We start from the raw sequence: 26,103 nt of genomic DNA, 5'->3' as shown, positions 1-26,103 counted from the left end.
AACTGGCCCAGGGGCCAAGATGGCAGAGAGTACATGGGGAGGAGGGTCACAAGGGTCACTGGGCACTGTAATGAGTACCAAAGCTCCAAACAGTCATAAATTACTGGACAACAAATCCGAAAACTGATACGGGGTGATAAATGAATAGAACTTTGTCTGGCAACAGCAGAATAGCTATGAAAGAAAACACGACATGGGAGGTAGCCCTAGGAGCCATCAAGAAGAGGAAGGTCACCTACGTTATGGCCACCACGTCACCTTGGGAAAACAATGCAAAATTTAGGACACAGTATTACAGAAATTGTTAGAGAAGGGCACATAAAAAAGGGAGGAAAATAATGAAGTGTCTTTGGCATTGCAAATAAGCATCAAGTAGCAGATGTGAGAGAAGCACTCTGCAAGAACACAAAGTCATCTTGACTACTTGAAGGAATGACAAAGTTTACAGCAATTTCAATTGAACCAGCACTTTTCCCCCTAGATCTTCCAGTATTTACATCTTTTTCTTGACAGCACACTAGACAAAGGTATCAGAAACTAGTTACACACAGGTGTTAAAAATATACAACTAAGAAATGGCCAATAAATAGGATAAAATTAAATGCTCAAAGTACGTTCCAAAGGGATATTCTGCTACACACAAAAATATTCACTCTGACTCCTTTATGCCTGTAAAACTACATTTACTAGAAGGAAAAACTTCTCTGTACACTCTTTGTTAACATTGGATATAGTCTGATATCCAACCTAAGCATCCTACCAACAAGATGCACCTTACAGAGCCAGGCACTGACTTCACAAACTATCTTTTATCATTTATCACACCAAGAGTGGAAGAAAAACCACAACAAACAGAGAGTAGCTTCGTGCATATTTTCTCTACTTTTGCCCCATAAGAGTACTCTGAAAGTCAGGGAATCATTCATAAATATCTTTGGGAAGGAGTTTATATGCATAAAGAGGGCAAGAAGGTATTTATAAAGTGCTTTCCAATTCCAACTGTGATATAAGTCAAATACACACAACACATGGCAATACTAATGCCAAGTAGCTCAACTACCAACACACGATATGCAAGGAAATAGTGAGCTACTGGAAAGGTTTAGCTAAGGACAAGGTGCTGCAACACTTTTAAAGATCCCAGAAATAACTAAATCAAACACAAACAATAAAATATATGATGGTCACTTTATCGGTACTGCAAAGAGGGGCAGTTTGACCTGTTCCTTTTAAAAGGCACCATAAACCAGATGCTCAGACTGCCAGTTACTGAGAAACAGAGTAACGATATCACCATGTGTCCCTATAGTGTGAATTTTAAACTACTGCCTTCCAAAGTATGACTGGAGTTGTTCAGTGCCACATACTACAGCGTGACCAGACACACTGCAGCTGAAGCTAACACAGATCTGCTATTTGACAGTGAAGCGGACTTTTGCAAAAGAGAGGGGAAAGAGGACTTACTGCAGAACCTCTACTGTTACATTACAATTATCTTTTTCCTTCACCCTTCTTGATGGAGTCTCTAACAGGTTTATTCAGGTTTTGTTGAAGCCCAACATTGGGAACAGCCTTTGAAAGTCCCACAGCTCTCTCAGAAAGCACCTGATGAAAGCTCTGCAGTTCTAATCCTTTCGTTGTAATACTGAAGGAGTCACTGACTCCTCTTGGCTTTCTTACGCCTTTGCATTAGCAATTTATACCAGGTTGTTCCTTTGCAAGGTTTTGCTTCAAGGATGCTAAACAACGCTGGCAGGGGCAGACACTCAAAATCCTACTCCCCTCTGAAAAGGACTTTGATTGAATAAAGATCTGTTACAGTTGTAAAGACGATAGGTGCAGCTTCGGTACATCTTAATTTTCAAAAAACTTTATTCCATATTGGCATGGGCAGTTTGCTGAAGAGACAACGATCTAACGAGTCTAACGATCAAAAACGAGTTTGCTCCTGATGCAATCCAAGCCAACCCATGTGCTGGCTCAGGTGACTGAGCAGAACAAAATCATTCCTCTCTCTTTCCCGTTTGCCCCCAGTAATACAGTAAGTACCAAGTGGGAGTATCAGCATTCTTGGCTACAGCATTGCTAGCAAGCTAATGAAGGCCAGGACAGAAATGCTCATTTGTGAACCTGTCCCTGAACACTGTGTTGGCCCGTATCATGCTCACACGAACCAGCCCTCTCCTAGACAGGACCTAGGCAAGCTGCAGGGGAGGCTCAGGCCAGCGACCATTCCCCACCAGGCCACTCTGTTTCAGAGGAGAGGAATTCAGGCTAGAAAACACAAGCCATGTCTTGTCACTTGCCTTTAGGGCCAGAGAAGAGGCTTTTGTCCATTTTATTTACAAGTATGGACACAGCCCTTCTGAAAACGCAAACCACTACTTGGAAGTGGTCACTGATCTTACTCATGAGCCCAAGCTCCAAATAACAAGGCAAGCTTCCAGAAAGAAAAACGCAGCGGTATTCCAATGTAAAAATTAATACCTGATGTAACTATCTAGGAATTTGAGACCTGCAGCATGAGAGAATTTGGGAAGCCCCCGAGTGTTAAGAACCAAGTAGTTCCTTAGGCAGCAGAAAGAGCAAAGCTGGGCTTGCTGCTGCGTTGTGGCCAGGGGACAGATCCTGTGGTGTCTAAGGCAGCAAAACTACTCGCAGGTACTTCCCAGAGCTGGACGTTCATAATGCCTCTCTCTCTTCCACCCTCGTGTGGATTCTCTGTTATACTACAATAATATATATATTATTTACAATAATATTATCTGGTATAATCTAATAATATAGTTGAACTCTTGTTCAGGTCTCCCATCAGAGAGGGCTTGAATGTGATCTCTCTCCCAACTGCATGAAAGTTTTAAGAACTTAATATCTTTGAGGTTTAATAGCTACTCCCCTGCCAAATTTGGCTGAAATTGGCAAGTAGATTAAATGATACAGTTTTATTATTAGGAAAGGATTGACATAGACAGCACGATGCTGTAAGCCTTACTTCCTTAGGAAGCCTAGTTAAAGACATATTTTTAATCTCGCTTTCCTCGACTACAGAAAAAAGATTGGTTCACTGTTGATGGATGCTGTGGCAATCTCTATTCTGCATACTGATGAAAAAACAAATTCAAGAAGAGCATTTTAACATCATGTTAGTCAGCGAGTGTTCTCTGGGTGAGTTCTGTCCAGAGTTTATTTTAATGTGAGAGTTATAAACAGATAAATATAGAAATCTACAGCTTCTGTAGTCACAATCCATAACAATCCACCCTCCCCGATTTTTATGTCAGGTATGTCCATACACATACTAAAGCATAAGGTAGGTTAAGACCAGGCGAAAATTAGTTCTTCCAAGCAGGGTGAATTTCAAACAGGGGAAGTTACATATCAGACTTAAAAGTTTACAGAGAATCCATTGAAATTTTACAGTGAAAATATCAATTAAATTCTTAAAATCAGTGGAAGTTATCTATACGTATCTCTAGGACTATGGAAATCTTTGAATTTATTTCCTCTTATTTCTAAGTACCTTCAACAAGGATTTGCAATTCAGCAGTGCTCAGCAATAAGTAAATCATAGAAGTTTCACAGGCTTGTCTCAATGAAACATTGAAATATTTGAAATGTTACATTTCAAGTTCCCTTTTCCTTGTTTTTTGAATCCTAACACATTTCTCCTAGGAAATCTACATCAGTATTTGCCTTTTGGAAAAGATGCTTGTTGAAATGTCCTCTGCCTAGCAAACTGTGGGATCCCACATATTCCTGTGCTTGTTTTCACTGCTGGAGATGGTATTACCAGGAGAACACAAGCAAAAGGAAATCTCAGGTTTGCTGTTGCATTGACTTGTAGCTGGCAGTCTCATCTGACTTGCTCCTTGCGCAGCCAGTGACCTTGGCCTGCAGTAATTCAGCCTTACTACATTTATGGGCAGCAACCAGCTCAGTACAACAGAGCTGATCTACTGAAAAAACAAGACCAGGTGGCTTGTGAATCAAGGAAAAAAATGAGATTAAGTGGTTTTTGTTTTCCAAACTTGTTCTTGCTCTCCTAATCCTTAACATAAAAATCTTTCCAGACTTCATTGCTTACATGAGGGTAGTGAAATGAACATTCAGCACCGGCCAAGAAGCTGCCATTTAGAGGATATTAAAAACTACCCATGAGTCGATTAGGGATGCAGAATCATTTGCTTTAATGACTGCAGCTCCTCTACGCCACACTTGCCAAGCATCCAGTGGAAGGAGCCTTTCCCCGAGAGCCTCCCAGCAGCTCCACCCAAGGGCAGAACCATACCGGTTTTGCTCCAAGGGGCTCGAGGACCAGGAGGACAAAGTCCTGTTCCAAACCACCACAGAAATTAGTAATCGCCAGGTCAAGTTCCAGCGACAGCCCCATGCTACAGTTGTGATAAGCTATACACAGCTTAGCACATTTTCAGCATTCAGGTAAGATTAGATGTGGATTCGGCATTCAGGAATGTTCAGATGTGCGGATGCCACGGGCTGTATTCAGAAAGCAACTTTACTGCAGGCACTGCAGTATTCGTATTGATGGTCATCCTCAGAGGTGGGTTAAACCTCCAGATTCTAGAGAAGATGAGCACTCTGCCATCTTGATTTTTGGTGAGATGATTAGGAGTGCATAACACTCTGTCATCCAGCAGTGACACGGCAGACTCAAAACGACAGCTGGTTTCAACCCAAAAATGATGAAGCAAGAAGAAACCAATGCTCAGTGATAACAACTTTACTCATTTTTAACTCCATCAGCCTTTTCCAGGGGACAGTCACAAAAAATTGCAGAAACTCTTGCAAGTTTTAAGATCCTCAAGCTTCTTGGAGCTACACAAGACCTAGTAGAAACGTGGGTTTGGATGAGAACTGTTCGGTAGTACTGCCTGTTGACTGACTGAGCCGGCCATGTGCCCAGGTGGCAAGAAGGCCAACAGCATCCTGGCTTGTATCAGAAATCATGTGGCCAGCAAGACTAGGGCAGCGATCGTCCCCCTGTACTGGGCACTGGTGAGGCCGCACCTCAAATACTGTGTTCAGTTTTGGGCCCCTCACCACAAGACAGACATTGAGGTGCTGGAGCGTGTTCAGAGAAGGGCAACCAAGCTGGTGAGGGGCCTGGAGCACAAGTCTTATGAGGAGCAGCTGAGGGAATTGGGGCTGTTTAGTCTGGAGAAAAGGAGGCTGAGGGGAGACCTTATTGCTCTCTACAACTGCCTGGAAGGAGGGTGTAGTGAGGTGGGGGTCGGTCTCTTCTCCCAAGATAGTGATAGGACAAGAGGAAATGGCCTCAAGTTGTGCCAGGGGAGGTTTAGATTGGATATTAGGAAAAATTTCTTCACCAAAAGGGTTGTCAGGCATTGGAACAGGCTGCCCAGGGAAGTGGTGGAGTCACCATCCCTAGAGGTGTTTAAAAAACCTGTAGATGTGGTGCTTAGGGACGTGGTTTAGTGGTGGACTTAGCAGTGCTAGGTTAACGGTTAGACTCAAGGAACTTAAAGCTATTTTCCAACCTAAACAATAGTATGATTCCTACACTGTTGAGAGCCCACTTACTGCAAACAAATGTTATTAAACAGAAGCTGCTAGTTTTGACAAAGTTTTGTGAGGACACTAAGAATCAGTCAGGGCTGATGAAGTTGCTCAAGTAGTTCTGTTAGATCTTATTAGAGATGCTACAGCAGTTACTTCATATGGGCTCTCCTAGCCAGATAGCCAGTGCTGGTTTGTCATTTGGCCTGCTCAAAGGATATAAAGATTAAGAAAGCTTAAAGACCATTAATTAAGCACTCAGCACTGGGAAAAGGAAATTCCTTGTATAGTCTAGCCTGGTGACTGAAATCCTCCCTTGTGTTGTGAAGACAAGAGTGCTACAATGCTAATGGCACTCCAATATTGCCCAGCCACACTTTGATTTTCTCACAATTTGCTTTTGGATGTCTGAGAGATGTTGAGAAGACCTGACACAGTTCAACGAAAATCAAATGAAAACATGACATGAATACGGGTGTTGGTATTTCTCCTAGCGCATGTTCAGAACAGCCAACACCATTACCAAGAATTCCTTCCAGGAAGCAATAAAGGCAGCAGTGGGTGATTTATGAAGACTTGGCAATTCATTCCTTGGCCCTAAAAATTGGAAACTGACACAACAATAATAATTCTTTTTTAAAAGGAAATCATTCTCCCAGGCTTCCCAGTTCCCATCTATACCACATCTTTCTCACACAGTCCTGCATATGGTAAAGGACATGACCGTGGTTTATTAAATATGGAATAGCTCCTCCCCTATGGCAATAGCGCCAGTTGTGGATTTCACTCAGGTCCATTCTAAGCTCCTCTTGCCATGGCTGTGGACAGAATGGTATTTTTGCATAGTGTACAAAAAATGCCTTGAAAAATTAAAGTAGGTGCAATTCTGCAAATACGCTTGGCCCTTAGAAGATGCTGAGGATTCAAGTGGCACAGGTGGCTCTGTGAACTGATACAGAAATACACAACCTTGCTGCAGAGGCTATCCAGCCATGATAAACGTGGCTCACATAAAATTAACACGAGCAGGTGTAGTCGATAAGCATGAGGGTTTTTTCTTTGGCTGATCAGTTTTCTATCAGATCAATGTACTGCATCGAGACATGCTCCAGCCACAACAGGTGAGGTCCAGTGAAGGGGAAGCCATGAAAAAGCACCCTAGAGAAAGGTGGGGGGAGCAGGGCTGCTTCTTTTAGCATAAGCCTGCAGCTAGATTGGAGTTAAGTGTAACGCAAAACCACATAAGGACTGGTTTGCAGAAAAGGAGGTTCTTCAGATTGTCTCTCTCATTTATTGCTTTCTTTAGGCAGCTGTACTGGGATGTAGGAGACTGGCGTGAAAGTTCAGAGATGGAATAATTAGATTCAACGGCATGATTGTGGATTTTATGTGTGAGGCACCTTTGATTGTGGAAAAAGTTAAAGCATGTTCTTCATAAAGCTTGGGAGGTTTCTCATAACACTAGTACAAGTAGGTAGATGAAGAGATGTTAAATTCCTAATTGTTTCTTTTATCTTTCCTGTGACAGAGACAAGAGTTCTGTTTTAAAGACGTACCAAAACCTAGGTCTTTCATCTGGAGTGTAAAATTCATGTGTGCCCTGACCTCGTGTGTCACATGGTAATGAAACAACATAAATCAGAAATGTTAAAAGTTGAAGTTTGTTAATATTACTGCTGAAGCTCCAGTCTCCTTCCCGGTTAAACTGACAGGTCCATAGTCCAAATATATATATTTACAGATTACAACAACACAAAGAAAAAAAATTAATGGACACCCAATGAGAAACAAATGGAAATGCAAGTTTCAGATGACTATCTGGAAATTAAAAAAAACCAAAACAAACGAACACCAGCCCCCCACACCCTCCCCAAACAACTTGCATTTTAAATGGGGCGATGGACTTCCACTGTATTGTACTACCACCTTACTCCTAAGAAAATACTTTGGTGATTTACACTCTGTGGGAAAAATTTAGCAAATAGCATACATTTTGCATTCTCTTATCTATGTTTCCTTCCCACTTTTTTAGCTGTCTGGGCTGAAGCAGTCACCAAGATACAGAAATGTATCTTCCCTAGTTGAGGAAGACATTATATACTGACATTTTGGGGTCAGTAAACAAAAGAAGATGGACCCCTATCAGCCCCTCCATTTGTTCCCACCCTTGTGAGCCACTCCTGAACAACTGGCTGAATTTGATGTAGACCAGAGGTGGCAAGAGCTCACAAAGCAACACAAAGACTTTGGGGAGATTGGGCTAAGGCCAGTCCAGCCTTGGGACACAATCAGCAAGGTGTTTTTTTCAGGTGCCCATTGGTCTGGGATTTATTAAAAATAAAAAACAACTTCCCTCTTTCCTTCTCTCTCCTCCCATAAAATCCATGAGGACTCTCAAAGAGAATCTGAAAACAGGGACATTTCCATATAGCTCATTTCACATAGAGAAATCCAACTCGTTAATTCAAAAAAAGTCAAGACTACGCCAAAGCATACTGCACACTTGAGATAATCACAGGTAAGTCTCATACTGCAGTTTTTTCCCATATTAAATGGATTGTGAAAGTAACTGGAAACTTGTTCACATTCAGTTATGTGAACTACTGCTGTCCAAATCTCACCCCACAAAAAACCCTACTCTTTCTCCAGCAGACGATAGAAAGGAAGCCAGTCCTGAAGGCAGAAGGTGAAATCCTGGCTCCATTGTATTCATTTGCCAAATCTGAATTGACTTCAGCAGGGCCAGGATTTCCCCCATAACGATTTAGCTATAGTAAGCAGGGGAATGTCTAAATGGCAGAGTAGAAAACCAGGTTATGGACACTTTAGATCCCCACTTTGTACCCCCAAGCTAAGCACCACAGTAACACATGACTTGAGAATATTGCCTTGGCTGAGTTCGTAACGATCAGTTCTCTAACTCAAAAGATTCATGTTATTACTGAAGTTTCTGCAGATAATCCTCCTAACAGAGGAATCAAACATAACAGAGATGAAGTGCTGCTTTCATCTTTACAGACAGTCTCTTGAGAACAACTATCACTGCCACATCTGGTGATTCTGGAGCTACATCAACTTTATTTTTCTTTGTAACTTATTACTGACCCAATTTTCTCTATTATTAGCGCTATCCTGACCATCCTGCTTCATGCTGCTGTAAAGGTACCTCTTCAAGGGAGAGGGACTGAGTCAGTGTGAACTGGGGGAAAAAACAAGCAAAAAAATGAAATTCTTCATCAGAATGAACACAGGCAGCCAGAAATAAGAAAAAAACACATAAACAACAACTGAATCTGTGCAGAACAATGCAGTGATTGAGAGAATTCAATCACCACTGCTTCTAGCACCAAATTTAGGGCCGTAATTCCCACAGTACTTCTAAAGAGTATTTTTCATGCAAGACACAAAAGTTATTATTTCTTTCTTAATCCTTGCTTCAGTTCCTAAAGCAGCTCTCCATGTGTGCTAATTGGGATGGATGAAAATTCAGTAAGTAATGCAGTCTTCCTGGATCTTGTTTTCTTAACTGCTTGAATTCTAAAAAAGCACCTACTTTTTTTTTTTCTCCATTATCAGCTACAATGCCGTAGCATGGATGCAGCATCGCCACCCAGGATCTGGATCTTAAAGCTACCTGTGAGCAAGGCTAACAGCCAAAACTCAGTATCTATCAGCACAGTGAAAGACTGTGTTACAATTACTTGGCATAGCTGCATATGAAAAAAAAAAGTTACTACTTTTTTTCTGTCAAATTACCTATTTTACCTGAATGTTATCTTACTATCTTATTTATTTACTAAGACTTTTTATCTTTACAATAAGGCTGATTTTACTATAGCATTATTATTTACATTGTTTCCCTCCTATCCCCTATCAATGTGAATGACTTACATTATCTTATACAATTACGTAAGCACTGGAATATACACAAGATTACATGGGAACACAGCACATAAACTAAGAGACAGAAATCTCAAAACTGTATTTAGCATACTCACTTGAATAAAGGAGTCCCACAAACAACACATTTGTATATTCCTTGAGCTTTATGATGTGTGTACTCCCCCTCAAAGGCACTGGGAAAACAACAACACTACATTTTAAAAATAAATAAAGGAATTCGGGGTTTTTTTAATTATTAAATTAGCTAAGACTTTAGCAAAATGTTACAGGAGAGCCCCACGATTTAAAAGTTGGCAGTTGTTTTTTATTAAAGGCAGCAAATAAAGCAGGCACAGGAAAGGGGAATGTCCTCATTAGCGTGCCTCAGGTGTTATGTATCATGCAAGAGGAAGCCCGTTGTCCCACAGTTCAAAGGACAGAACAACAGCAGCCACAAAGAGGGAGGGACTGGAACCTTCCCCCGTTGGGCGAGCGAAGCCGCCGTTTTTGCGAACGCGGGCGTTCGGCGCGTCGCTCGGCCTGACGCGCTCCTCCTCGGCCTGTCCCGGGGCCAGGTGGGCTCAGGCTGAGGTGCGAAGCGCCTGCCGCCCGGGGCCGGGGTGCCGGGCCGCGGCGGGGCAGGAGAGGCATTGCAGCTGAAAATGAAATAATTGGTCCACGATTTCAAGCTGTGCGCACCTTATATTTTTAGTTGAAAAGCAATATTACAGCTTTAAGGGAATATTTTTCTAAGTTAACAATCTAAAAGGCTAGGAGGTCATTCATCTAATACGAATCAGCTGCGCTAGCCCAACAAAAAGCCTATGTGCTCGGCAGCTTGTTTTTATTATCCTTTCACCCTTTTTATGAGGTCCAATTTTTTTTTATAAACAGGATTTTTAAGAATGACCTAATCTCCGATTGTTTGTGTGCATTAAATCACGTTGTTGGTCCCATACACAAGAGCGAGGAGGGCCGGGGGGGAGGCAGGCCCCCCGGCAGAGGCCACTGCCCGGCCCCCGGCCCCTCCGGGGCTGCGGGAGGAAGAAGGGGGCCGTGGCGGAGTGGGGGCCGCGGCGAACTCAGCCCCCGGTACGCGCCGTCAGGAAAAGGGCTGCCGATTAAGCGGGACCCCACGTGCGGCGGAGAGAGCCCTTTCAGGTCACGGATGAAAACAAGCAGTTACATCATTAGTACGTTCGGAGCAGAGGTAAAGCCAGGGCCTTATGCCAAGCTCAGTGGTATAAATTAGACAACAAAAAACGGCTAGGCCTTGGCAAGTTACCTTCATGCTGGAATCAGCTGAGAGAGAGACTTTATTCACTAAAAACAGTCTTGGAAGCAAGTCCTGGGTTTTTTTTTCCTCCAGGACTCGGGGCTGGCTTCCAGTGACTAAAGCCATGTGAGGGCAGTTATTGAAAATTTTTGACATTCCAACCACAAATGAGCCAATAAATACCTTCTCCACATGTGCTTCAAAAAGAAATTGGAGTGGGGTGGAAAAGGACTAAATTATGCTACCTTCTTTCTGCAGCCAAAAGGTCTATACTTACAATGGCCACCTTCAAAACTCCAGCCTCCTGGCACGGGGCCATTTCCCTCGTGGTTCTGCTTACTGTGATGTCTTCCAAAAAAAGTGTACCTAAACTGCTATTACTTCCACACATTTTGTAGTAAACTAAAAACAGACTCTAAACATGAGCCCGGTGACTTTATAAGACATGCAGCATTCATTAAAAGAAAAAGTCACACAAGACCCCTGGCCTCGGCCCCCGCGCTGCAGATGCTTGTCTTTGCAGTGGTGTTAATTTGTAGGGGTTAGTAAACAAGTGCAGAAATCCTGGGGCGGCGGGGGGAGAACACAACCTGGTGGGGAAGGTGAGGAAGCACCAGTAAGAGGAGGGGGAGAAGAAAGATGCCTGTGTTTTGAGGACTGCGTTTTCTTCGTCCTGCCTTACCTTTCAGTCCCCTTCTCCTGAGTGACATGGTACTGCAAGGGTGTCAGCCGCTTCCTCAGCTCCTCCTGGGAAAAGACCACCTTACAGTCCTTTTTATCCCTACATGACCCTGCAAAGGGAGAGGATATGGGAGAAGGAGCCTTTTTAGCTTAAATCCTGAATAATTGCTTTGGCAGACCGCCACAGCATAGCTTCTGCATACACTTGTCAATGACCAGACCGGTCCCTAATGCACGAAGAATGGCTCAGCTGAACTGCAGCTGATTATTTCTTCAAATCCAAGTTTAAAAAAGAATTTTGCTCAAGAGCCAGGTGATTCCACTGGAGCAGTGACAATGTGCTACAGCCAAAGCCCTTTGGTGTGTTATACGCTAAACTGTTGCGCACACAATCATTCACAAGAAGGTAACATTTTTCCCACCGTTAAAAAAAAAAATCTGCAAAAAAACCCCAACTACAGCTGAAACGTTCTTTACAAGACATCTATATTGGAGACTTATGGTAATGGGCATATGATGTTCAGCCACAACATCCAACAATTTCATTACCCTTGAAAGTAGCTGAAAAACAATTCTGAATCTTTAGAGTTCCAATAAGGTTGATTTAACTTCTAGTTGCATCCTTGTCCTTTTACTTTATAACATTAACCATTGTATTTTTTCACTGTTGAAGCACTAGAATAGGAGCCCTGAGGAGCAAGTAATTTCTTTATGAACAAAGCTGTACAAGGTTCAACGATAAGCTTGTCGTAAAAATTAGGGTTGCTATTGAAATTACCCTCCTTTGAAAATCTCATCTTATGCTTTGCTGCATTCACACAGAAAATCCAAGGAGTACATAAGGATTACTGAAAAAAAAATTTGTGTAGTGCAAAAATTCACATCACGAAAAAAAATAACAGTAAGGTTGCTTCTGAGAATGAAAACTCCCAAAGTAGTAACAGAAATTGCCAAATATTCAAATAACTTTGATAATCACTTGCAAAAATTAGCTGACAAAATACAGCACGGAAAAAGCACTCTAATTATGACAGTAATTAAAATATGGTACAATTAGAAATAAACAGTCCCGACAAAAATATTTTTTACTAGTAATGTATATACACTCATAAAAAGACCAATTGTGTTCCCAAAGTAGAGGGAACAGAGCTACCCATCTGTATGTCATTTAGTACAGGAGAGGCAATGGCAGGTTTAAATTACATGGTATTGGATTGCAATTTCCTAACATTGGATGCTTTTCTGCTTTTTTACCTTGAGTCATTACTAAGGAGTGTTCATAAAAACTAGCTTACAGCACAGATGCTTGCAAATCATTTAAGAAAAGATGTTTCTTTCTTCCTCCCCCTCTCCTTTTCTCATTTTTTTAATGTGTGGGGGTGGGTGAATAGGGGAGAGAGAAAAAGAATAATGCTGTTGGTCACTACCGACTAACCCTAGGAAGTATTTTCAGGAAGAAAAAAGTAAAATTGAAAACATCTGATTGAAGTAAATAGTGCAAACATAAAAAGCTTTACTAGTGAAAGAAAGGTATTGAAAAGCGACTTTATTTCATAGATTAGAAATTACTTTTGATCTAAACATTCTTAAAAACAGATTGTTTTCCACTCCGAGCCATCTCATTAGCTGTGCTGCAGAGCCTTCGTTTTAATGGCAAGCTTTGAAAGAGCACTGCTGTATGCCTTTGTTAGCTTCAATCTTATTTGGGAGAGGGATAAAGATTTCATTCCAGGTCTCTTTGTTTGTCTTTCAAGAACCACTAAAGCAGCATTCACACAAATTTTGCAAGAATGTGCCCTGTGCCATAGCTTACAAATTATTTGGTTTTGGTGCACTTAAAGGTCACCTTCCAAATTAGCAAAATTTTCCTACATCCTGGCTTTTCAACCTTAAATGTAAATATTGTTTCCTAACTGTAAGTGAGGTTTGTTCTTCATAACATTTGGTTGCTTATTTAAAGATGTCAAACGTTGGAGGTTTTTATTCTCCGAACGTGCAGGCCTCTAGGACTAATAAGTCTTTCAAAGTATAGCTAACAGGGAAAGGAAGCATATGCATTATATAAATAGCTATTGTTACGTTGCATTACGCAGCTCAGAAAGAAACTGTTTGAGATATGGTCTTTCATCTACAATTTCAGTCTGAAAAAGTAGTCTAGAGAGCAGCAAAGACTCTTACAAACCAACAGCTCTTCACTTTTAAAAGTATCTACCAATTACTCTTTTAAAAAATTCTATTTGCTCTTTAGATGTTGCAAAAAAGCAAACTAAGCGTAACTTCACTTTGGGAACAGTCAGAGAAAATACTGAATGTTGTAAAGAATGGTCAGTATTCCCTCTTTACTCTCCTTGAGTATTTTTTCATCCATTTCAGAAATTTAGTGTTCTTCTATCAATGGGCTCACCATATGCACAAGAAAATTTCTATATGCCACTTGAGCCACGACATAGATCAGAAGTAGGAAGTGTGTTACGAAAGATTTTTTTCCCTATTGTTTCCAATAATTAACTGCGTGTTTTACAACACAGAGAAGTATTTATGTCTACAGGGGAATTTTGCCAAACTGCACTGGGGTAAACTGCAACCTACCCCAACAAAGGACTCTCCAGGTTTGTAATTTAATGGAGTATACATCAGCAAAAAGCTATAGTTGCACTACAAATCATAAAAGAAATCTCTTGGTCCAGCCCTCAGCATTCAAGAACAGCCCTATTGAATTAATTGCACTTATTATGTAACTGCTAGCAACAACAACAACAAAAAAACCTCTCAGTAAATTGACTGCACTATTTCCATATTGCCAAAGAGCCAAGGAGGCAAAGCAAGACTCACCCCTGACTGCAGAGGATGTAAGGATACGTTATCTGAAACAGGGCTAGCCTACAAGCCTTAATAAAATGCAGTGAATCCTGGAAATTACTGGATGAGATTCTAGGAATACAGTCCTCTGGTTAGGAAAAAAATTACATGCAAGGGGGACAAAAGTGCTCAACTTGCAGTACAAGGGTGGCTACTTCTGTTTTTTCAGTTGTTCCTTTATGGCATATATGAGATGTCTGCACCATTCAAGCCAACTGACTGTATCTTGGGAGGGGACAACATAAAGCTACACAAATATATGCCCAATATGACAAAAACTGCCACTAGTAATGCAGCTGTTATCAAACTTGTTATTAAAGCAGAGAACAAAGGTGCAGGCTGACCACCTTCCTCAGTCTGGTTGCCCAAAGACGGGACCAGGTATGGGCTGTGGAAAGGGTTCCCATACAGGCAACAAACTTCTTCAGCAACTCAGGCATAAAGGCAGGCTCACAGTTCATTCGCAAATTACACAGTTCAAGGCAGAAGAGAAAAAAGGTCATCAGTTTTACAAACAGCATGACATCAGTGTGATTACATTAAAGGTGAGACTAAATTAAATACACTGTGAGAATAACAGAGTCTGGATTCACTGGATCTGTTAGGACTCTGGAGTGGATCTCACTTGCTTTTTGGAGGTGATGCTCTCGGCAATGACTTTTAGAAGAGCCCAGGACAGCTATGTTCCTAACTCCAGCTAGATCCCACTGTTTGGACTGGTGAACACCAGCCTACGTGGGCAGACAAAATTCCCTTTACATTCCACTGCAGGATTGGAGGCCAGATGAAATCTCTCCAGTCGGCACACCTCGGTGCCTTGGTTGGGGTGGGCGCTCATTAGAGGAGCAGTGCGCAGGCAACTGCTCCACAAACAGGCACCGGCGTTCCCACGTGAGGCGACCCGGCGTCAGCCTTCTGCCATCAGTGACAGCGGTGCTAAAAGCTGTTCAGGTCCTGCAGCAGGATGGAAGGCTTTGCAAAGAAAAGCCCAGGGTCACAAATCTTAATGCATAAACACAAAAAAAAAAGCTGAGGAAGATGGAACAAACACTAACAGAAACCCTTTTGGAGCCCCCACGGCATTCCTGTGCTTAGGAATGGCTTTTCTGAAAACCAATGCAATGCACACTGCCATTTACTATTCACCTGCAGACTACAGACATTTTAGAGTTCAGCGCTGGAGTCCTCCTCTGTACAAATGAAGCGAACAGAAAGTATTTTCTGGGTGCTGACCTGATAATGAAGACATTAAGCATCTCGCCTCACATAAGAATTCCAATTTCAATTGACCTTTTCAAATCTGTGGTTCATAACGCAGGCATGTGCCATTTCCTTCCATATAAGCAATCACAGGAAAACTAGCAACGAGATATGTCCAGACAGATGGACACAAGTTAGCAGACCGTTACTCCTCCACTCAGCCCTTCACCTGCTCCAGCATGCCGGAGGGTGGCGATTAGTCTCTGACGTGCCCTGAAATATGTTGGCATTTTGCTTGATGGCCTTCCTTCTTCAAATAGTCTTTTGAACCATTCTAATGATTTTCTCTTATGTTTTGTTGCTTTCTACCCCTGAAATTAACATTTCAGCTGTGTGGAAGACACAGCATACATTTTCCCCCTTTTACGTATGCTTATGTTCCACTAGCATTAATGGACATTACAGTCATGCACTGAGCACATACCATTAAGACTTCCTGAATTAAATACAGCAAGATCAAACGTTCCAGTGGAGCACAGCCATATAATAAACTGGGCTTCTAGTTTTTGGTACTACTTCTTTTAATATGCCCAAGCAGTTTTTTAGGGGCCTTCCAGCACATTTCATTATTCATATACCCCCCCAGCCCCAATCCTGCAATGTGACCTGTGTGGGCAGACCCTTGGGAACATGCATAGCTCCAACAACTACTTAAAGGTCTACAAATGTACATCAGATTACAGGATCTGGCTCTAAGTATACATCTCTCTGCTTCCCAAAGCCTGTCCCTTCATAAGTGGGTCATACCTTAGTCATCGATGGTAAATTATCTCAAACTGATGTTAAGAGGAATCCTGCAAGGTTAAAAAATATTTGCATACATTTCTTTAAATAAATATCCTCACATATGCTATCGCTAATACTCCATATTATTAAAAGTGGAATCTCTCATTTTTATTATTTCAAATTTCATTTACACAGTTTATGCCTCTTGTTTACAGTTTTGCCTCTCTCTCTGCTTAGGAAAAGGCAAACAAACACACAAGTCTCGCTTCTGTTTAGTCTGCTCTCTGCAGGCTCTAGTCTGCAGCCTTGGGAGAATGCCACAGTGCCCTATCACTGCAAACAAGGCAGGAACTGCTCATCTAGTTTAAAAAAGAACAACTCTTGAAAATGCAAATTGATGCAAACAGTTCTACTGGCTTACAAGTTGGAAAACACTGTTTTACAAAACCTGTATTTGACATGATAGATGTTTTTATAACCCCATCACAAGCCATTTTAAATTACCTAAGCATGCTGCTGACTAGGATAGATGCTGCAAAAGAACTCTGAAATGTTGGGAGGTCAAGTTTAAGTAAAATCCAAACTTCATCATTAAAAAAACCCTGTAAATGTTTTACACATTGAAAAACAGATCTGTGTTTCTTCTCTGAGGGATGGCTCCTTTGCTTTCTTGCTGTAGGTAGCTAACTCCCACCCGCTGTTGAAATACCATTTGCAGTTTCATGCAAGCATTAGGAGTAATGGGGCGAAGACCATTTCCACTATATTGTGCGTTAAAAATCCAAAAGCCGGGTACCAGGACAACAGTTACAATTTTGGGTCAAAGCCAGGTTCTATCTTAAAAGAACACCACCCAAAAATTAACTGTCTTTAAAAAAAATTATTTGGATACCCAGGAGGGTCACATGGCCACAAGGGAAGGGCAAGCCCTTTCTTTGCAAATTTGCAAGCTTCCCGTGCAACCAAGAAACAAGAGCTGCCACATTTATTTTTTCCACCTGGTCATCAGCGTGGCTCATGTTTTGTATAAATGTATATATTTTGAGTCACCATCAGAGATCTCCCATGTAAGACAGTAAGTTTCTCAAGCACTAAAAAAAAAAAATGCCCAAACTCCCAACTAATGCATCTCCTCTGTGCACTCGTTTTCTTTTCAAAGAAAGTGGTACTGAAACCCCAGTGGTCCCAGTCCAGACAGCATCTATGGGAACGGAAGCTGCCTTGCTGTTTCCGCAGGTCTGCAAGCGTCTTTGCGGCAGGTTACATGGCTGAAGGAGCCATGCAAGCCAGAGAGACGTTCCCTGGAGAAGAAATCTGAAGCTGCCTCCCCTCCCCACGAATGTAAAAAACATTTAACAAAAGATGGAAGTGTTTTGCGTAGCGGGAAAGGGGGAAAGAAAAGCAGGTCCATTTGTCCTGTCCAGGGATGTCTACTTTACTTCCTTATCTCAGGTTAATGAAATAGATGTCACTACCAGCCACAGTCTTGGTCTCACAGCCTCTCCAAATTATAAGCCTTGAGGACTCCATCACCACCCTGCACTGGCCGGTGGAGGTGAAGGCAGCTTCCACCGGGGCTTTTTGAGGTGTCATCTTCACCAGTACTATAGCAATGGCAGCATGTGGTTGCTCAGCAGAGGCTGGTGAATAGAAGCACCTTCAATTAAGTGGAGCAAGAGTTCATTACATTATAAACTGCCATTTTTGTTACCCTTTCTGCTGAGATGGCCAAAGACAGAGTGCACGGGGCAGCTGACCTATTTGCCTTACTCTTGGATGCAAACCAGGCAAGACAAGATCAAGATCTATTGGTACAGAAGTGGAAGGGGGAGCACTTATAATGATGGATTTCTCTTCCTCTCTCCCTAACAGATAAAGAGACTTTTGTTTTGCTGATATGATCCTAGCACCTTTCACATGCACTACATTTGTTTAAATTACAAACAAGAAAGGCAGAGACACTGAGCACTCTGTATCTGGTCAGAAGACTTCTGTCACGATCAATAAAAGGGTGCACAACATATGGAAAGGCATTTTATTAACAGCAGAATTAAGCTGAATTTAGTAAGAGTGCTTTATGCTACGTTTTGCATTTAAAATATTTCAGTAAGCCACCAAAATAAATTTATTCACACAGCTTTAATAAAGGTTTAACCCTGCAGCAGAAACAATTAAAAAGTCAGCATTTGCCAGTGGTTACCGCAGTGGTGTGTAGCTTATTGTGGCATTCAGGCTGTTGCTAAATCCTCCTGCTGCTTCCTCCACAATAGTGATGTGTGGCCTGCGAAGTGAGCACTGCGTTTCAAGAATCAAGGTGCCGCAATCTACACTTGGGATAGGGGGTGGGGTGGAGGAAAGGAGCGGGGTGGGGGGAGGTCTTTCTTCACCTCCAATTCCCCACAACAGCCCAGATCTAACTGCCTGCGAAACTCAGGCTGTCTCCAGCTGTGCAGGAACCCTTTTAGCAAAGACGCAAACAGGCACAGCCTGCTCTGTGGCCTTTCATCCCACATCTCCAGGCACTGAAGGACGTACCCAGCGTGAGGACAGGAGCAGCTGGAACACGCTCTGCTCCAGCTGTTGCTCTGCTATGGCCACGTCGGAAAACACTGTAGCCCCCTCCCCTCTCAACCTGCTTCAGGACTAAAGGTAGAGAAAGACCCAAAAAGGTTAGTAACTGCCAACTTCTTTCCCTAGTGGGCCTTCTGGGCTTCCCTATGTTTCTCTAAAATTCAGCCATGCTTTATGGGTCAGGAAGATGGGGTCAAGCCCTATAAAAGGGCTTTAAGAGGACTCGGTCGAGCCCTTCCCTGCTCTGCTCTCCTCGGGACTCCTTGACCCAGGCCAGAGCCCTGAGCAGGGAGTTCTTACCTGCAGTGCACAAAGCTGCCAGTGCTGGACCTGGGCTGCCAGCAGCTACCGTCCCCCAAGAACCTCTCCTCCAGCTGGAGCAGGGGGCACCTTCGTATGCCAGCCAGGCGCCCCTTCCCAACACAGCTTCTTCTGAAGGAAACCACAAGATGACATACATGTTTAGCTTGTCACTAAGAACAAACATTGTCTGCTGCTTAGCCATCTCTGGGACACAATTCCTCTCCACTCGTTTTCCCCTACGTCACAATTTGTGCTGTAGCAACCTGTGGTTAACCTAACAGCTAAGTCATGGTCATGTTCGTGTCTCTGGTGCTGACTCCTGGTCCACATCCTAGACCCATTCAACGTACCATCAAATTCCAAGCTCACACATCCATCACTTCCCAACATACTCTTACTGATTTTAGCATTCACATTCCCATCTTGCACCTTTTCTTGCTTGCCCTCCCTCAGCTTAGCCATATACAAAATCTTCCTTTTTGTGTGCTGTCATCTCCCCTTTATGTCACATTCTTCTCTGCAACCTTCATCATGTGCTCCTCAGAGAAAGGACAAAGCCAAGGGTTGCTTTTAATTGAAGGAAAAAAAGTGAAGGCAGTCCTTAAAGGACTTCTCAGACCTCCTGTTATAAACACACAGTCCAGTAACTAAAAAAGTAGCTTTTCATGGGAAACTTTAAAACACAGGAACACCGTTAGTGCTGAAACTTCATCTTTTCCATACCCAACTAAGCAGAAAACGCAGTAAGCCTGAGCTGCAGAGGGCACATGAATGGAACGTGGGAAATTTATGAGCTCCCAGAATTAAAACATTCCTGCAAGAAGGGTAGAAATGGCTTGTGGTGGGTCCTTTATGGGGGCAGGAAGGGAATGCAAATGATCTTAAGAGATCCGTCAGGGAACACATTAAGGAACTGGCTCTGTGCACCGTCTGGGAGCACAAGAAACGTCTCATCATCCCTGTGCTACTCAGTGCCAGAGTCACTGAGGAGCCTCCACCCTGAGAAGGCAGGGACGAGCGCCTTCTGTCTATCGAGCAGGTGAGGGAGAGTGCAAAACTCCGCCAGAATGAGGAGTTCAGAAGGGTGAAAAAACAGGGTACAAACCAAAAGGGTACAAACCAAAAGGGTACATTAACAAAGGGTTTCTGGTCTTCTTTATGATCCCAAGTTTTGCAAGCATCAGGCGCAGTAAGAGCATTACTCCCAACAGGATTATCTACAAATACATTTCATTCTAAACTGTATTAAGTAAGACATTCTAGACTGAATACTATTGTACAAAAGAAACATTTGTAAATACAGCATAACATTGAATATACAGCTATATAGAAAGGTAATTTTTAAAACCCATTTCCAAGCCATTTCAAAAATAGTTATGCTCTATTATGATAATACAGCATTCGACTATCTTATGACTAGGAGGCAGACATACACACAGACATTTATATAATAATGGCACGTGAACAGCTTCACATGCTGTTTACTATTGTGCTCACATACTGCTTGTTTCCAAGACTCTTTTCAAGCATTTATCAAATTCCTCATAACTGCTGGGAGGTAGTAAACTAGGTAATTTGTAAGACTGTATTTTAAGTTTAAAAATGTATTTTTGTTCCAAATTAATATTTGCTTTTTTTTTTAATTTAGCTTCATAGAAATGAGTTTTAATTTTTGTCCTCCAACCAGCTCTGAGGAACAAGTACATCCAGCTGAGACCTTGTATGACATATTTAAACCCAGAGCAAATTCTTATGTTCAAGATATAGACTCCAGAAAATAAGAATTTATAATGAAAACATTGACAGGCATTTAACCATAGCCATACAGGTGGTTTTTGCTACACAATGTATCAGTATTATTTTCTTTCGGATCACATGAACAGACATCTGTAGTAGTACATCTTTGGTGATACACATTATGGAAAGCTATGGGAAAGTTATACATTATGGAAATTATATCTCTGAACATAGAAACATACAATATGAAACGTTTAGACATACTTAAGTCACACAGAGTTTGACAGCAACTACAGTACTTTGAACACAAGAGACTAAGATCTTTTCTAGACTTTTCATTCTTAAAGCCAGATCTGGCAAACGCTACACACACAGATAATTTCACTGACATGAGCAGTCTAAGAGTTCAGAGGGACAAATGCATATGAATAACTCATGCATGTAACTGTTTACAAGATCTGCTCCTAAAAGTAATCCTTTATGTTAACACAGCACTGCTAAAAATCCAATTTTGAGACCCAGTAATTTTCTGTTCGCTAGCTATTCATTTCAATTTTATGAAAAGACATTATACTGAAACTTGGAATTAACAAATATTTAATAAAACAAGTTATGAGAAACTATACTATAGATATTTACTTAATAAAGACTTACACCATATGCCCAGCACCATCTTCATACAGATGCATTGTAGTTTAATCTAAGCCTAGAAAAGTATGGTTTCCTACTAGTAGTTATTTTAGTAATTAAACACTTCACAACAATTTAATATTATCTAGGACTTTATTATTTCATACAGAAAAAAAACCCCTAGGTCTACCCCTGCAATTTCTTCATCATTACTTTTACTTAATTTTACAAGCACCATAATTTTCTTTGATCTACAGGAGAGGAAAAGCCAAATTATCTCATGCAAAAAATGTGATGTAAGCAGCACAACATTCAAAGTGTTAAAGAAATAAAGGATTTTTTTAAGAAATGAGAACCCATAATAATTAAAAGACACAGCAAAGCAAAATAAGCTACCTTTTTACTTTATAGTTTGGTGGTCTGCTACAGAAAACATATGTACATGGAATCTGCGTAATCGTTACTTGTATCAGACTTATATCGGTTACTTGTTGGTATGCACTAAAGCAGCTGAAGTAGTTTTTACATTAGAAGTTTTGGGGGGTTTTGTTGTGGTTTGGGGTTTGTTTTATTTAAGATTTAATTTCTGTGAACTAAATCCTGGCAGGTGCTGGGTGCATCCTGCACTTCCAAAGAAATTTAGAGCACTCAACTCTAATAAAGCGGGCTCAAGGAGTGACACTTAACATCACACGACAGACACAACGGAGCTGTAATCACTACTGCAATGAAAAAACCTTTAACCAATGCGAAAGTAGTTGGCATATGAGCACAGATCGTTGTGATTTTTCCCAATGCTCATGCTTTTCATAAAATACTTGTAAATAAATGTTCATAAGGTCTCAGGGTGTACTTTCTGTATGAATGACTCCTGAAGGGGAAGCTTTTCCTAAAGTGCAGCATATGCTTAGTGCCATCTACAGGGACTGTGCCTGCTCTTACTCTGACTTCACCGTGCCGGGTATGAAAAACGTCATGGGCGAACCGTGCACTGGGTTTGCATGCATGAAAACATTCAGTCCTAACTTCAGATGAAAAACTGTTTTCAAAATACAATTTGGAAGAATAGATCCACACTCCAGGTGTGAATATACAAATAGAAAACGAGCAAGTAAAAACACTTCACTAGCACAACTGATCCAGTGCAACTGGCACAGGCTTACAAAATAGCATTTCAAAGGAAAGACAGAAAGTCATCCCTACTCTAAGATACTTCCTAACCTTGTTTCATTCCTTTAACTTTTGGGGAAAAAAAATCACTTATTTCTGATCTACAACTATAACTTTATATTAAAGCAAATATTGCACTGTACTCTTTGTTCCTTACAGGAAGGACGGAGGTACCATTCCGAGCATAGAAATCAAAATTATACTTTCACTCAAGTCCTTGTCCTGCAAATACTTAACTGCATAGAGTTTAAAACTGTGTTTGAAAGCCCCATTTACAGCTCTGCTGGCACTTTGCTCCCTTACGCTGAGCGGGCAGGGGTTCCAGAAGGTTAGAAAGTCTCCTTCTGTATGGAATTTGCCACTGAATTAGAAGACCAAACTCCACACCATTCCAGACTCGGTGGGCAGACAGCACGGTGGTATGGTTGCAGGGCTGCAATTCGTACAGAACTGGGTGGTGGGAAAAGCACTAACTCAAAGTGTTATGTTATAAAAAAACTCAGGAGAACTCGGGGTCTTCTCTGTATATTCAAAAGTTAAAGTCACAGTGCATTGTGGCATTTAAGCAGATGTTGGCTCTAGATCTCGTTCCCATGTTTAGTTTGATACATGCTATACCATTTACTTGCAACTCCCTCAATACACCACACACAAAAAACCAAACCAAAGGCAAAGCAAGCCTACATGAAGTTATAAGCATCTGGGGAATTTAGATTACTCTTAAAATATGTGAGATATGTGATTGTATATTATTCCACTGTTAGCAGATGAATTTGGGTTTATTATACATAAATATTTCTCTGTATCTCTCTCTATAAAGTAGCCAGTCAGTGGAACTCACTCTATTAATGTTTGCACAGTTATGGATCAAAGGGACAGGAATAAATAGTAGCGTTATGAGCTTTTTATTCCAAAATGTGACTACTGGATTATGCCAGAAAAACAATTTGACAAAATAGCTAACATAATGCTTTGCAGACAGGTACGCAATAGCAAAACCTCCCACAGGCTGCGTTTCTAGGTGACCAACTTTGAGATCTGCTTTTCAGATCAGGAATAAAATGGCCAGAAGACTGAGTGCCCCCATTTTAAGGTAGACACCAGCAATACTAGCACACATCAAAAGGTGCATAATAAGGGCCAAGGAAATTTGCTTACCCTGTATTTTTAGGATTTTAAATCTGGCTCAGCAGCAAATATAACAGGAAACCAAGGTCAGGCTGACACAATGTGGGCTATTCTCTCTCTTCCTCAATATGTGTTTGCAGGTCCTATCTAGGTTAATGGGAGTTCTGTGCACATGTGTGGGGAAACAGAACACAAATGCTGCAAAAATTGGACTCAGATTTCATTCAAATAAAGTGTAATCAGCTCTAGAAAAACCCATCAGCTTGAAAACTGATGTCTTATCACTGAAAAAAATCTTTAAAACATCACCTCCATATGCTTGTTAAGTCCAGCTCTGGGAAAAAGTGTTCATAACATTTTGCACACTTATGAACCAGTTGTGGGTGTAGTACAAACACCCAGGCTGGTTCTTTTTTGATGCTTCAAATACTGATCAGCCAGGATTCTATCTTTTTTATTTGGGTGTCAAGAAAATTCGTAGTAATGTTCAAAATTAGCTCAGTGCAGCTTATTTTTTCTTCCACATAACCATGCACACTGACATTATTATGCAGACATTACAGATACTGTTGCTGTTAAGTGATACAACACAAAATACTTGGGTCCAAGGTTTTCATGATACAACCAATTCATGGAGATGGGGTCTTATGGCACCCTTCATAGGCCTAACAGCTGAGCCTGGACCTTACATGAAAAGTGCATCTGCATCTGGGCATTAAATTGCATGTTTCCATTTATTTATTTAGAGAAGTGTCATGTAACTGAAGAACACGCTGTCAGAGGAGTGAAAGAATTTTTAAATTCTGTGCACTTTTTGTACATAATTTTCAGTGCAACATATTTGATTTACAATAAAAACATAAAAAAGGGACACATGGACTGTAACTATAGCATACTGCTAAAGATTTTGGAAAATATTTTTGAGTCCTATGATTTAATAGCAATTGATATACTAAATTCTTTTATGCATCTTTTTTAAAAAATTATGAATGGCATTTAATAAATTGTTTTCAGTTTAATTCCACTGGTTTTGCCACGAATGAGGAAAATAATATAAAATTTAAGAGAGAATATGTGGGACAAGGCAGACAGACATCATTTCCAAGCATACTAAAATCTTGGATATCAAAACCTTTACTGAAGCCACTGACTTTTACAACAACAACAAAAAAAACCCAAACAAACTTCTGGCTCAAAGGAAAATTTAAACAAACCAGAGCAACCCATAGCACATCATTTCCTGCAGCAGAGACACCCATTGCTAAAAGGGCCTTCATTACGCATGACACAACAAGCAGCACCCATTCAACCTGAGGGAAGCCCACAGGCTCGCAGGGCCACTGGCTGGCTCTTTGTCACCAAATGCAGCAGGTTGAATGCAGACATCACTGTGATATCCTCACCAACAAAACCAGAGGCAAAGAACAGGGGCAAGAGCTGAGTAGGGAAGAAAAAGAAAAAAAAAAAAAAAGATGAGAACAAATTAAAACATCAAAAATGTTACGATACATTCACAGAAAAAACAATGCTTACAATTTTATGAGACCACCACATGGGAGCACAATTCTAAATGCACTTTTCTCAGTATGTTTAGCCCATTTCTGATACACCCCCCCACCCCCCAACATTTTGATATATATTCCATAGTACTCAGTGAAACAACTTTCTATGCTACCAAGCAAGAGGGAGGGGGCAATTTTGTAGGGGGCACTCACAACAGCCGCTTTAGCTACTCAACGGAGAGCAACTCCGGGTAGCAACCTGTGGGGTCACAAGCGCAGAGGTACTGAGGGAGAGCTCAGGACCTCAGCCAGAGAGCAGGAATCCCGCTTCGAACACCCAGGAATGGTGGGCAGATCAAACGCGCAGGCCTTTTCTATTTGTTTGATTTAAACCAAAATCACACCGCGCAGCATTTCTGAACGGTGAATGCTGGAAACCATTCATTGCTAAAAATTGTTCTTTTGATGACTTGTTTGAGGAACGTGACGCTTCACTGTAATAAACTTGCCAGATATCTTTAAACCACGACTTCTTTTTTTTTAAAGGCAGGAAACAATTCGCGTTGCAAACCGTCCACGAAGACGCATTTAGACAATCTTTCGGCCAGTTTAAATACAGCAAACGGAGAGACGGCAGTCGCGAGATTTTGTTTTAGGAGGGTTTGACGCACGACTACTAACGGGTTCATCTACCCCGCCACGGGCAGGAGGAAACGCGGCCGCCCGGCCGCTCGCTGCGGAAGACGACGGGACACCGGGGGCCGGAGCCGAGCCCTGCCGGGGCCGGTACCAGGGCTCCCGGGGGCTCCGAGCAGCGGGGCCGGACTCCCACCCGCCGCC

At 41.6% G+C, this 26,103-nt stretch overlaps 1 protein-coding gene across 2 annotated transcripts in view; it reads right to left on the bottom strand.

Moving 5' to 3' along the window:
• Positions 1-25,147, bottom strand: part of MSRB3 (methionine sulfoxide reductase B3) — a 64,603-nt gene extending 39,456 nt beyond the window's left edge. The window contains exons 1-4 of one of the 2 annotated variants that reach the window (XM_010561724.1): positions 25,072-25,147; positions 20,951-21,022; positions 11,379-11,487; positions 9,537-9,614 (exon numbers count right to left, since the gene is read on the bottom strand). In XM_010561724.1, coding sequence (XP_010560026.1) covers positions 9,537-9,614; positions 11,379-11,487; positions 20,951-21,022; positions 25,072-25,147 — 335 coding nt within the window. The remainder of the gene's footprint in view (positions 1-9,536; positions 9,615-11,378; positions 11,488-20,950; positions 21,023-25,071) is intronic. The other variant, XM_010561725.1, reaches the window with a different exon arrangement.
• Positions 25,148-26,103: the final 956 nt, after the last annotated feature.

Source organism: Haliaeetus leucocephalus, unplaced genomic scaffold, assembly GCF_000737465.1.
Source record: "Haliaeetus leucocephalus isolate CR32 unplaced genomic scaffold, Haliaeetus_leucocephalus-4.0 Scaffold151, whole genome shotgun sequence".
Lineage (NCBI taxonomy): Eukaryota > Metazoa > Chordata > Aves > Accipitriformes > Accipitridae > Haliaeetus > Haliaeetus leucocephalus.
Note: the sequence above shows the minus strand (reverse complement) of the source record. Positions and strands in the feature narration are given on the sequence as shown.